Genomic DNA, 11,854 nt, shown 5'->3' with positions numbered 1-11,854 from the left:
AAAATACTTTTAATTTAAAAAATAATTTAATATTAAATAAGAGATAAGATATAGAACACTTACAAAATATTTTGCGTATATTTTCTTACTTCATAAACTATGATCTTATTTATAAGACCTAGTGGTAATTATCTCAACTCATTATATCATACATGATTGAGTTAGGTATAGGAACTATCCCATAACTTCTAGATCATAGGTCACTATTTAGAATATGTTTATAACTGTCTAGAACATAACAACTACTTAGATAACTACTATGAATCAATGCTTAATACTCTTCCTTAATTTATAATTACATACGCCGATTTGAGACATAAAATAAATATGCTTTTGAATTACAAGTGACTTGGTGAGAATATCCATAACTTGTTCATACTCATTAAAGTGTCCTTTTCATCTTCCTCTTCCATTTTCTTTACTATGTCTTCTTCCGATTGATTTTTTATCTTCTTTTGAAGTAAAAGACTCTCTCTTAATATGAAATATTTTTTCTTCATTTTTTTCAAGTGAGCTGTTCAACATTGCTTCATGTGCTTGTTAGGAACCCATTAGTTTATCAAATGAAAATATAGATAAACATTTTAACTCCTCAATTACGATAATAACACAATCAAATTTTGAAGTTAAATTTTTTAAAACTTTTACAATAATTATATAATCATAAAAATATTTACCATAAGATTTCATTTGACTAATAATTTCAATCACTCAAGAAAATCTTATCACTATTCATAACTTTTTATGAATAAAATTTTAAACTCATGACAAAGGGTTTAAAGTTTTACCATAATCACCCTTGATGAACCTTGAAATTCATTTTAAAGTATCAACCAAGCTTGCTTTAAGATTGTCGCTATTGTAATTCTTGATAAGATTATCTCATGTACAATTTGTTTAATGAAGAACAATGTATTTGAGTCCTTTTAATTCTCTCTCAGTTTGATTTCTTCATTTGGATCTGCATATCCATTCTAGTCCTAAATATCCTAAAACTTGAATAGAATCTTCATCTTGATACTTTAAAATTTATAGTAATTGCTCGAGAAGATAAAAATAAAGGGTTAAGACATGAAATTATCATTAAAAGCTATAATGCGCAGTTCAAATTGAAACTTAGCTCTTATACTATAAATATTAGGGATGGAGGAGTAAAGAAACGATAAAAAATAAAATACTACAATATAATTAAAAGAGAATGCTTTTAATTAAAAAAATTGATGTAATATTAAATAAGAGGTAAGATATATAGCACTTATAAGATATTTCCAAATACATATACTTTCTTGCTTCATGAACTATGGTAATATTTATAGAACCTAGTGATAATTACCTCACCCATCATGTCATTCATGATTGAGTTAGGTGTAGGAACTATCCCATAACTTCTATATCATGGGTTACTACTTAGAACATACCTATAACTACCTAAAATATAATAACTACATAAAACATGATAATAATCTAGATAACTACTATGAATCAATTTTCAACACTTTCGTTATTACTTACGAAAAATCTAAAGAGGAAATCGACAAGGGCTTCAAACATTGCTTGGTGCTGCATGTCTTAGATGAAGATGACCATCGAAGAGTTCAAGACATTGCTGAGGTAGTTCGACTTAAATCATGACGACTGACTTGGTTCTCATGTCAGGTTCAGCCCATACATGGGCTTGGACCAAACAATTTAAGCATTGAGCCCAAATATGATCTATTAAAATAAAAATAAAAAAAATCTATTAGAGTCGTGTGCGGCATGAGAGGCATGCAAACGAACCGTGAAAAGTGAGGCGGTGCCCAAAAAAAAATATAATAATAGAGAGAGAGAGAGAGAGGAGAGAGAAAGTTAGAGTTTGGAGATTTTGCTAAACGATCAAGTGGTTAAACTTCATCGATTTGATCTTTACAATAAGCTCTATAATTCTAATGGTACTGATCTATAATTTGTCTTATCTAAGATTTTTTTTTGATATACCTACTTGATGAGATCTAAATTTTTCTTTGATGAAACCTATCAATAGTGACGATGATGTATTATTGTTGAACCAAGATCTATGTTCTTGATGTTATTATGATCCTTTATTTATTTTGGAGAAAACTTATTATAAACATATTATCATTATCGGTGATAGTGAAGGTTTGAAGTTGATTATGGTTTTTTCCGTATAGGGTGTTTTACATAAAAATTCGATGTCTCACTTGATGCTTGATTCAATATTCTATTATTTATATTACTCTGATTAATATTTATTTTTTGTAACAAGTTGATATTTAGATGAGTAATTCATTTTGATACACCAAAGGAAAAAAAAAAAAAAACTGATGTAATAGTCTTTCCCCACATCTCGGTGGAAGGCACGAGAGGCTACGAAGGGGGCTGATGGCACTCGAAATGAGATGATAGATAAGGAGGAGATCAACACGTTGTTGTTTATGCACGGCAACATCTCCACATGAAGATCTATGGCTATGATTCGTATCACTTCCATCTCTTCTTCTCCCTCTCTCTTGCCGAGAGAAGAAGAAGATATGTGCTCTAAATATTTAGTTTCAGGGAATGTTCTATAATTCAGAAACCTTTATATGCTTTGAGTTCTCTGTCATTGCCAGATTGGAACTGAGTTCAGATCTAGATGTCTTGTTTGTGATGCAAGAGTGATACTACAGAATTATGGTTAATTATTTCACAAAGCAGAGTTGCCAAATCTCTCAAGATTGTGATATCTAAGGAGATTATGTCATGCATCGAAAGAAGAACATTGCATTCAGCAGTGTTGGTGATGAGCAATGCAGCATCTGGTTCCTCCCTGTGCCATCTTATTCTTCTACTCTGGATTGGGTGGTGGTAGCCTTATGTGATTCTCTTCTCCAGATCATGAAATCTCTTATCTCCAAACTTGGATTGCCACTCGTTTCATGTTCGATCATCCAACTCTTCAAGCATTATTATTACTTCTTCTTTTCTGCTTTGTGTCGCTTATAACCGGGCCACAAATACTCTCAAACACGTTGCAAGAAGGGGGAGCGGAGGAGCAACAATGGCCATCAAGCACACTGCCACCACCACCTGCCGGTCTGTGGACGGGGACATGACAGTGGAAGAGTTTCAAGGAGTGGCTGAAGATGTTCGACGCCGACAAGGACGGGCGCATAAGCCAGGACGAGCTTCGACGAGCCACCCGCTGCTTCCACACGGGCGGTTCAGCGGCTGGAAGAGCGCTCGCGGGATACGCTACGCTGAAGCTGATGGCGACGGCTTCATCGACGACCTGGAGGAGTTTGCTCACAAGTGCTTGGGCAGCAAGATCGTCCCCTACTAGATGTGCCACATACGAAGAGAACGTGAGGCTTCGGGTGCTACATACGAAGAGATCTGCTTCTTCTGTGTGTTACAAGCTTTACATGTTTGATTGCCGCTGGGAATCAATAAACACGAGCGTCATTTTGATCGCGTTCTCATTCCTCTTCCCTGCAACGTGTACGTCTTCCATAAGACCAAACTCACGAGGAATCCACATGGAGCACTGAGAGAGAAGACTGCATCGGAAATGGATGGATGGATCCATCAAGTGCCATGTGCCCTCTGAAGACATTACGCTGAGTAAACAATCTGAGACACGAAGCAGCCTCTTCCTGCACTGCCTTTGATGGAACAGTGAAGACACATCATTGTTTAGAGAGACATCGCTGTTCGGATTGGCATTATTATGTTAACATATCGCTCCTCGCCGCCCCATCTGCCAAAAGAATCTGCAAGCTATAATTCTAATGATGCTAAGCCTCAAATTTAGGTATCATCAACCTTTGACTGCCGACCACCTTCGGCTCTTCTGTCCCTCTGCAACTATAGCCCTAGATGTATAGGATATAACTCACGACCTTTGGAGCTGCAGCGGGGTGGGGAATATATATATATGACTCACAAGGCAGGAAGACTCCAAAGGGTTTCACTGATGACTCAAGACACCCTTTGCCATAAAGTAACTCAAGGAAGGAATCCTTGCCACCATGAGAGGAGACCAAAGGAGAGAGAAGCTAACACAAGGCTGCCCCTTTATCAACGGAGCAGATACATCTCTTTTTTGACTACTCCTAAAAGGGTTCCTCGTGGATAAATGTCCACCATGGCAGGGGCATGTGAATGACAGCCGTACTCTTCGGTGGGAGTAAAAGGTCCGGCCATTACTATCTACTTGGTTTTCAAACAGTCAAATCCAACCTCCAGCGCAGCTATCAATTGAATGCCACATTAAAGGCCACCAGACAAAAGATACACTTGTGTGTCAGTCACTCCATGACCCACTGGCCTTGGGTGAAGAAAAGTTTGAAACCTCCAAGCCAAAGCTTGTTAGAGCTACAAGAGAGAGAGAGAGAGAGAGAGAGAGAGAGAGAGAGAGAAAAGTATTCCTGGGTAGCTCCAAAGTGCATGTGGGTTATCGATGCATGCAGGCAGAGTAAATTAGTTCGGTGATAAAGGACATGGAGCTCCCAACCTCCACTTACAGAGAAGACAAACGAAGAGGTTGGAAGAACTCTTCGAGACTCTGATGGCACAGTTTGCTTCGAGTTCCATACTTCATCATAAAGAAAGAAGTAGATATCTTATCTTGGTATGGGAACAAAGGGAGCGATCTCTGGGGATCACGTGGTCTCATCCAGCTGTCCACATCGCCAGCTCACATGTTGCTGATAACAATGGAGTCAAAGACCGGTCAATCCAATCCCCTTTCTTCTTTCCTTAAAGTAAGCCTGGGATCTCTTGGCACTCCAAGTTGAGTAAGATCTCATCGACGTCTTCTCTGCTGTCTCTGCTTTCCAAGCCAACACTGTTACTTACTGGCATTATGTGTTGAGACAGTATTTAACTGTGATCATGCTCACCTTCAGATGACTGATTCTGTCTCCCAACTTAAATCTTGATTCTCCAGCTGGTATCTCATTGAGTTGGCCGGAGATGATGCCACCAGGAAAGCTCAGGTCAGGGAATAAGCAGACTCCAATGCACCGAGACTTTGACTGGTACAAGATGTGTTTATCATCTGACGGTATAATTCATGAAGCTAATGCCTGTATTCAACCCCACATTCTATGTTATCTTGCATGCCACGCCACTGCACGGTGTAATTATCCTCGAAGACAGTATGCAGAGCTGTATGCTATTGCTCAGCGTTAAGATATGATGACCAAATTGAATCAGCTATTGTCCGTTCCCTATGGCTGAATCATCTTCTCCACCATTAACACGGACATTAAAGATCAGTAGAAGAATGCTCAAATGTTCTGAGCGTTTGAGCAATGTAATATATGCAACTACTAAATCAAAGACCAATTAGATGCAGATATATGAGCAGATGTAAACTCTGCAGCAATTCCACCGACACCTCAATGTTTCTTTTGGACGAGGGACCACAGAGAGACGCACCAAAGGTGGCAGCTTCTTGTGCGTTCATGGTACAGTAGAGTAGAGACGCACCCCCGTCCTCTCTCCATCCCTTCCCTTCAGATTTAGTACTCCATCTTTATTGAACTGAGTCACGATGGAGAGAGGGTTGTTAATTAACAGTATTGGACAGATGTAGATGCCACACTAAAGGCATTCGACAGTGCATGCAACGCCACCATGAGAGAACCATCAGCTCTCTCTCTCTCTCTCTCTCTCTCTCTCTCTGTTATATATATATATATACATATATATATATATATATATATGTATATATATATATGTATATATATATATGTATATATATATGTATATATATATATATGTATATATATATATGTATATATATATATATGCATATATACATATGTATATATATATATATATATGTATATATATATGGTTTTACAGGAACAAGCATATAGGCAGGACGAGTAGTGGCAGGAGTGTCCACATCTACTGCATCCATTTCTTCGCTTGCTTGGTGGTGGCCATTGCTTGATCCATACACACACGTCGAGGCAGAGGAAGTATAAGGCGAAAAGGAGAGGAGTTGTCTTGTGATGGCATGCATCAACATGTTCAACTCGGATCACCAAAGCCTCTGTGGCATGCCGGCAGCGCCACGCATCTCGTTCTCCAGTGACTTCGCCGTGGAGCCGCCGGCGACGCGCACCCCCGGGCCGCCGCCTGACCCCAACTTCGAGTTCGCGGTGGGCAGCCATTCGATGATCGACGCGGATCAGCTCTTCTTCAAGGGCCGGTTGCTTCCTTTCAGGGACAGCCACCAAGGCGGGCCGCAGCGGATCACCACCTTAAGGGAAGAACTCAGGGCCAACGACGAGGACGGGGTCCAGTTGGAGCGGCCGCCGAGAGGAACCATCAAGTGGAAGGAGCTCCTTGGGCTGAAGAAGTCTCATTGCAGCTCGGCCGGGGCAGCAGCATCGGAGGTGGTGGCAAAGAAGAGCCATAAGAAGAACGAAGACGAGCTTCCCGTCAAGCCTACACAGGTTAATTTGATTCGTTCTATACTTCATCTTAAATTTTGCATTTGCCTGTAGGAAATATGCTCGAAACTCATAATATCACATGATATATGAAGAAATTTGATGGCATTTAGTACCTTAATCTTTAAGTTCTGTTGCACCTGCATAACATATACTTACTTTACAGGAACTACGAGGGCACGGCGAAGCCAATTTTAGTACCTGAAGTGATGACTGTTGAAGGTGCTAAAGCGGCAAAGACAGACGTTGCAGCAGTGTTCAGTGTTTCTTCTTCATCTTGTTGAAGCTGTGGTTCTTATGGTGGAGAGTGGTGATGACTTGTAGGTACTGGGATTTGAAGGAAAACACTCCTTTTGTTTTTCCTAGTAGGGAGTAATGGAAAAGCTAGCTAATTGTGGTTTGTCTGTGAGCGGCTTCTAGGTTGGCATTAACTCTCTCTCTCTCTCTCTCTCTCTCTCTCTCTCTCTCTCTCTCTCTCTCTCTAGCATATTAATCCATTTGTGTATTATGTGAAGGAATTAATTGTACTTTCAACCAGGATGGTGTTTAGCTGTCTGCTTCCTGTTTTTCTCTCATTTTCCTTATCCTTTTTGTACAAAATGTTTACAGCTGGGGAATCAATTGTGTGATGCTGAATCTGAGTTCAGATCTGTACAGATGAGGAGGCTCCTTCTGTGGCTTTTTATCTCCTCCTTTCTTGTTTGGTTCCACTCGGTTGGGGAACAGATGTGCCTTTGTCCTTGAGTTCGAGTTGTGATAAAGAGAATAGAGACAAAGACTGAGGAGTTCATTTTAAGTTTTTGACTGTGTTTCCCATCTCCAATGCAATGTTCGTTTAAGAGTGTCGCTTCCTCTTGTTATCAGCTCACAGTGTGGCTGATGGCAAAGAAGACAAGAACTGGTGGGTAATGAGTGAGGAAAATGACCAGTACTGTTCTGATCTCTGGAAACTAAGACAAAGGGAGTCACTTGGGAAATGAGCTCAATCTTTTTTCCTTGATGGCAATGGTTTTATTTGGAACAAAAATAAGTTATATAAAGTTGAACACTTCAGCAGGCTTTGGACAGAAGAAGAATGCAACACAAAAGTACAGAACAGAGTGAGCTCATTTTCATCAAGAACATTACTGACAAATGTTTCAGCTTGTTGGAAACAGTAGGTGTTCATCTGCTATTTCATCACAAAAAAAGAGAAAAAAAAAATATATCTTTGCTATTGATTTCAGGTCAGTTTGTTGTTGGTTTGAATGGTTTTAATGTTGCATGATGATCACATAACCTATATCTTCAAGATCTATAAATGAGGGGTGACAGCCAACATTTCTAACTGCTGCCTTCCTCCATGTGAAGCCTGTAGACACAACACTATTAATCTTAATCACCTTCTGAGGATACACATGGTTGCATGCATTACAAGTATCACTACCATCTCACAGCTGACCTTTTTCCAAGATTATCATAATAGAATCATAGCAATTTAGCAGTCTTGTTAGAGAGGTCTAAGGTATCTAGATTTTTGTTGAAATGGCCACCTAATTGCAGACATTTGGAGAACAATTCCATTGGGCATCCTTGATGGCTTTGACTTGTATAAATGGATCAATTTTGTGACACTGGATGAAGCTCTTTGGTGCTTTTCTGTATCTGTACATCTTTTACATGGCACCACAATGGAAGAACTGCATTATGATGGAATCATCTTTTGGTTGTTTTTGAGAGCTTAATGCCTTTCATAGATTAAGGAAAAAAAACCTATTTCTGGCAGTGATGAGTAGTTAAATCAGATCTAATCCTCTGATTGATGGAGGACCTTTTCAGGAAAGTTGCTGGTTTCTTTCTTCAAGAAAAATATCAACTGAAAAATGTTGATACATTTCTCAGCTGGACTAAGACTTACCTCATTATGCAGATCTAGAACAATGTTCCTTGGCTTTAGCTACTTCAATGAGGATGTCCTCAATGCTCTCTCCCTGGTAGTGAGATTTAAATCACCCACCATCTTCTAATCATGTGTTTGATCTTTACTGGACTGGGGTATGCCCCTTCAAATCCTAAACTTCCATGTATCATAACAGGGGAGGAATGCTTGGCAGGAACAGGTGCAGAGAACACACCAGCAATTCATGGCTGGCTGGCTCCATTATGTACCAAGGTCCAAATCCAGCAGCAAGGCTGCATGATTGCAGTCCACCAAGTGGCTGCAATCATCCTGGTGTACCACCTAATTGAATTGTTTCTCCTGTGTTACCATGTCTGGTTGTTCCTGAGCTATTACTCCATCATCTCTACTGTGGCTTAGTTGTAGATCCATGGTTCTGTCACTAAACACTCGAGCAGAGCATTTAATCTCTTTGTTTGTTTATGCCTAAGCACATTGACGACTCCAAATCTTTCATGTTTAGAGTTGTCCTCGAGGCTATCTTTATGCACTCTGTCTGTCCTGTTGAACCTATTCAATTAAGAAGCCACCATTTCTGCCTCTCCCAACCACATCAACCAACCTACATTCTCAAAACGGTAGTCAATACACAGCAAGTGATGTGCTTCAGCACAAAGTTCAGTTTCAGCATTCTTCTTCTGTTCTTTTCTTTTCCAGTTTTTTTTTTTTTGGTATGATGAAAAGCTCTTTAACAAATAGGTTTGACTCATTTGTGTGTAGGCTGTGTTCATCAAACTACAATTGAGAAGCCATTCCACAACAGTATCAAAGTTGGGTTGTCCTTAGCAGTCTCAATGAGTTCACATCTCCTTCAACATTAGACTGCCATGTATCAATGATCATCAAAATGATTTGTTTTGGTATAAGATGATCTCTTTCCATTACATTTCAGGGAAATTAAGGGATGGAGAAGAACGAGGAGAGAAACTTTGCACTGACTGGTCAGCAAAGTGCAAATAATATTTTGACTGTAACTTCAATATTCAAAATCCGAAATTTAACAGTGTTTGAGTTAATAATAATATATACATAATTTAAAAGAATGGCTTATACGACCAAACATTAACTTTTGATTGGTGTATCTGTGTGTCTTATAAGAATAAAATGACAAAGATGATTCTCTAAAAAGTTTTTGAGTGACAGATACAAAAGTAGCTGCTCTGTCCTCCTTCCCATCTTTCAAAGAGTTGTCTGGAAATCCTTTTCCTTGCAGACAAACAATGAGAACTGCAAGAAACAATCACAGATACTTTTACTATGATAGAATGATGAATCATAATCCTTGACAAAACTAATTCCATTCATGCCTGTGTTAAAGCAAATGATGCTCTGACTCTAGCAAATGGGCAATTGAAGGGCAAGCAGTCACATCTCTCATCATTACCTTCACATATAACTCAGTTAGGTGGGAGCTGATTCATCTTAGGTTTCTCTACCATCTTAACACCCAAGAAAAGACTCTGATATCACTCATGGTTTCTGATGATCCTACTGGAGTAAAGCTCCAAAGTCTGATTGCCTCTGCTTCACATAGCACACAATTATTGGCGAATCCACATTCGACTTGTAATCTACGACCTGAGTTAACATGAAATATACAGTATTCTGATACTATCTCTCATGATTCAAACACTAAGCTGGTTTCAATAAATTTCATAAATCAATTGAATTTGTCTCTTGAGAAAAATGAATTCCTTAAAAGACATAAAAGTTCTTCTAAGAAAGATTAGAAATGGAAGAGCAGATTGAATTGGGTAACAGAGAGATAATTTTCTTTTGGTTCTTTTATGCACGATGGAACATGGATAAGAACAAAGGTAATCCAACGCAGATTGAATTGGCTGTTGAAAGAAATGGCTAACACAGAGACAAACCTCCATCTATGTACAGCCCGTCATGCGTGTTTCTACTTTGCCATCATTTCTTTACACTGTACGTTTACTTCCCCATCTCAGCATCTACGTTTCTCATCTCTGCTTGGAAGCAATGGAGTTCTTACAGTGTGCTATGGCCGCCTGGATCGCGCTCTGCAACTCTTCCATCGTGCTGTTGTCGGAGGAAGAGAACGTCATGGACGTGGCAGAGAGGAGGCCGCTGTTGGTCGGCGACGTCCGGGTGGAGGCCGGAGCTGAGAACTGCCCTTTCCTCCGCCGCCACCCGTCCTGCTCCTTGCGGTTGGAGTGGCCGGAGAAGGAGTAAGGCCTCCGGTGGGGGTCGCTCTTCTCCTTCTCCCCCTTGAAGGAGAACAGCGGCTCCATCAGGCTCGCGTACTTCTTCAGAAGCCGGCTCATGTCGAACCCCTTCTTCTTCTTCTTGGCGTCCTCCTCCTTCTCTCCGTTTTGCTCATACCTTTTCCGCAGCTTCCCGAGGCCGAAGAAGGAAGAGAAGGTCTTGGCTTTAGCTCGCTCCTTGTTCTTGCCGGTGTCGTCGTGCTGGTGGTGATCGTCGGCGTGGTACCTCAGGCTCCGTTCGCTGTCGACGTGCTCGAGGGGGAGGCTCATGTTCTCGAAGGTGATGTCGGAGGGGCGGGGAGGGCTGGCCGGGTGTGAGAGCAGGTGGAGGGGGAGGAGGTGGCCATGGAGGAAGATGTCGTCGGCGGGGGCGAAGTCGACCAAGGAAGCGGGCGTGGACCTGTTGCCGTTCTTGAGGGTGTCGGCTGCTGAGCTCAAAGGAGGCTGGAAGGAGATGGTGAAGGAGAACTCGTGAGAAGGGGAAGCTGCCGCTGATGAAGGTGGAGGCGGAGGAGAAGAAGCCTGGTCTTCGGTAGAATCCTTCACCCTCTCCTCTCGATGCTGCGGTGTGTCCATGGCCCAGACTATGCCGGTAGATAGAGGTTTGGATGAGATATATACTTGGATCCTCGAGCGTTCCCTGTCCATACTCCACCGTGACATACATAGATAAGCATCAAACTTTATCTTGCCTTTCATGAGAAATCGGAAGAATAAAAAGTGTCACGGATATAGATTTATATTAAGTATTGACTACTAGAAAGCGGAGATTATTATCAGTTGGTGAACCCTAAACCTTACAAAACAAGAATTAGAGTCAACTGTTGGATCTGAGAACAAGGCTCGTTGAAGTGTTCCTTTGTGGAAATTGTGCCACGGGAAGTCCGCATTGCAGCGATCAGAAGGAAAAAACGCATCTTCTACGTGTGTTGTTGACTTGTTATGATGGATAGACGGCAGGCATCGGTGCCTACAAAGCATTAAAGAGATCCTCTCGACCAGTTCCAATGTGGAACAAGCTGTTTAGTCATTGTTTGACTACAGTCAAGGAGCCAACACAACCCTAATTAACCCGGGTGGGAGTGTGTCTTTTCAAGAGGTATCGCTTTCATCTGTAGCTTATCTTCTGCCAGAGAGAATTTTAACCATGATTGAGGTGCTTTGTTCTCTAGCATTTGGTCATACCTGTGGATTCTTCGCTGATGAGAACGCTGCGTCTGTCTGCTTGCATGACG

At 40.8% G+C, this 11,854-nt stretch overlaps 2 protein-coding genes across 3 annotated transcripts; one reads left to right on the top strand and one right to left on the bottom strand.

Annotated features, from left to right (window-relative positions):
* Positions 1 to 5,845: 5,845 nt before the first annotated feature.
* On the top strand, positions 5,846 to 7,595 carry LOC103984029 (uncharacterized). 2 transcript variants are annotated; one of them, XR_010486818.1, is made up of 3 exons: positions 5,849 to 6,452; positions 6,616 to 6,869; positions 7,059 to 7,595. XR_010486818.1 is itself a non-coding variant. In XM_009401428.3 (2 exons), the coding sequence occupies exons 1-2, from the start codon at positions 6,006 to 6,008 to the stop codon at positions 6,652 to 6,654; spliced, it is 486 nt and encodes a 161-aa protein (XP_009399703.2). In that variant the 5' UTR covers positions 5,846 to 6,005; the 3' UTR covers positions 6,655 to 7,024. The 2 variants fall into 2 exon arrangements, 1 of the variants encoding a protein (XP_009399703.2); XM_009401428.3 differs by lacking the exon at positions 7,059 to 7,595 and having other exon boundaries at positions 5,846 to 6,452; positions 6,616 to 7,024.
* A 2,538-nt stretch (positions 7,596 to 10,133) lies between these two features.
* LOC103984028 (BRI1 kinase inhibitor 1) lies at positions 10,134 to 11,541 on the bottom strand. The gene is made up of 2 exons (XM_065108112.1): positions 11,416 to 11,541; positions 10,134 to 11,259 (listed from the first exon to the last, which is right to left on the bottom strand). The coding sequence occupies exon 2, from the start codon at positions 11,193 to 11,195 to the stop codon at positions 10,356 to 10,358; it is 840 nt and encodes a 279-aa protein (XP_064964184.1). The 5' UTR covers positions 11,196 to 11,259; positions 11,416 to 11,541; the 3' UTR covers positions 10,134 to 10,355.
* Between the last annotated feature and the right edge of the window lie 313 nt (positions 11,542 to 11,854).

Source organism: Musa acuminata, chromosome BXJ2-5 (genome assembly GCF_036884655.1).
Source record: "Musa acuminata AAA Group cultivar baxijiao chromosome BXJ2-5, Cavendish_Baxijiao_AAA, whole genome shotgun sequence".
In the NCBI taxonomy this organism is placed as follows: Eukaryota; Viridiplantae; Streptophyta; class Magnoliopsida; order Zingiberales; family Musaceae; genus Musa; species Musa acuminata.
This window is presented reverse-complemented; position numbering and strand designations above follow the sequence as displayed.

Excerpts from the sequence above, each read along its gene's own strand:
- LOC103984029 (XM_009401428.3), top strand. The coding sequence starts at position 6,006 with ATGGCATGCATCAACATGTTCAACTCGGATCACCAAAGCCTCTGTGGC. Across the intron at positions 6,453-6,615 it reads TTCCCGTCAAGCCTACACAG|GAACTACGAGGGCACGGCGA; the intron begins GTTAATTTGATT and ends CTTACTTTACAG.
- LOC103984028 (XM_065108112.1), bottom strand. The coding sequence starts at position 11,195 with ATGGACACACCGCAGCATCGAGAGGAGAGGGTGAAGGATTCTACCGAA.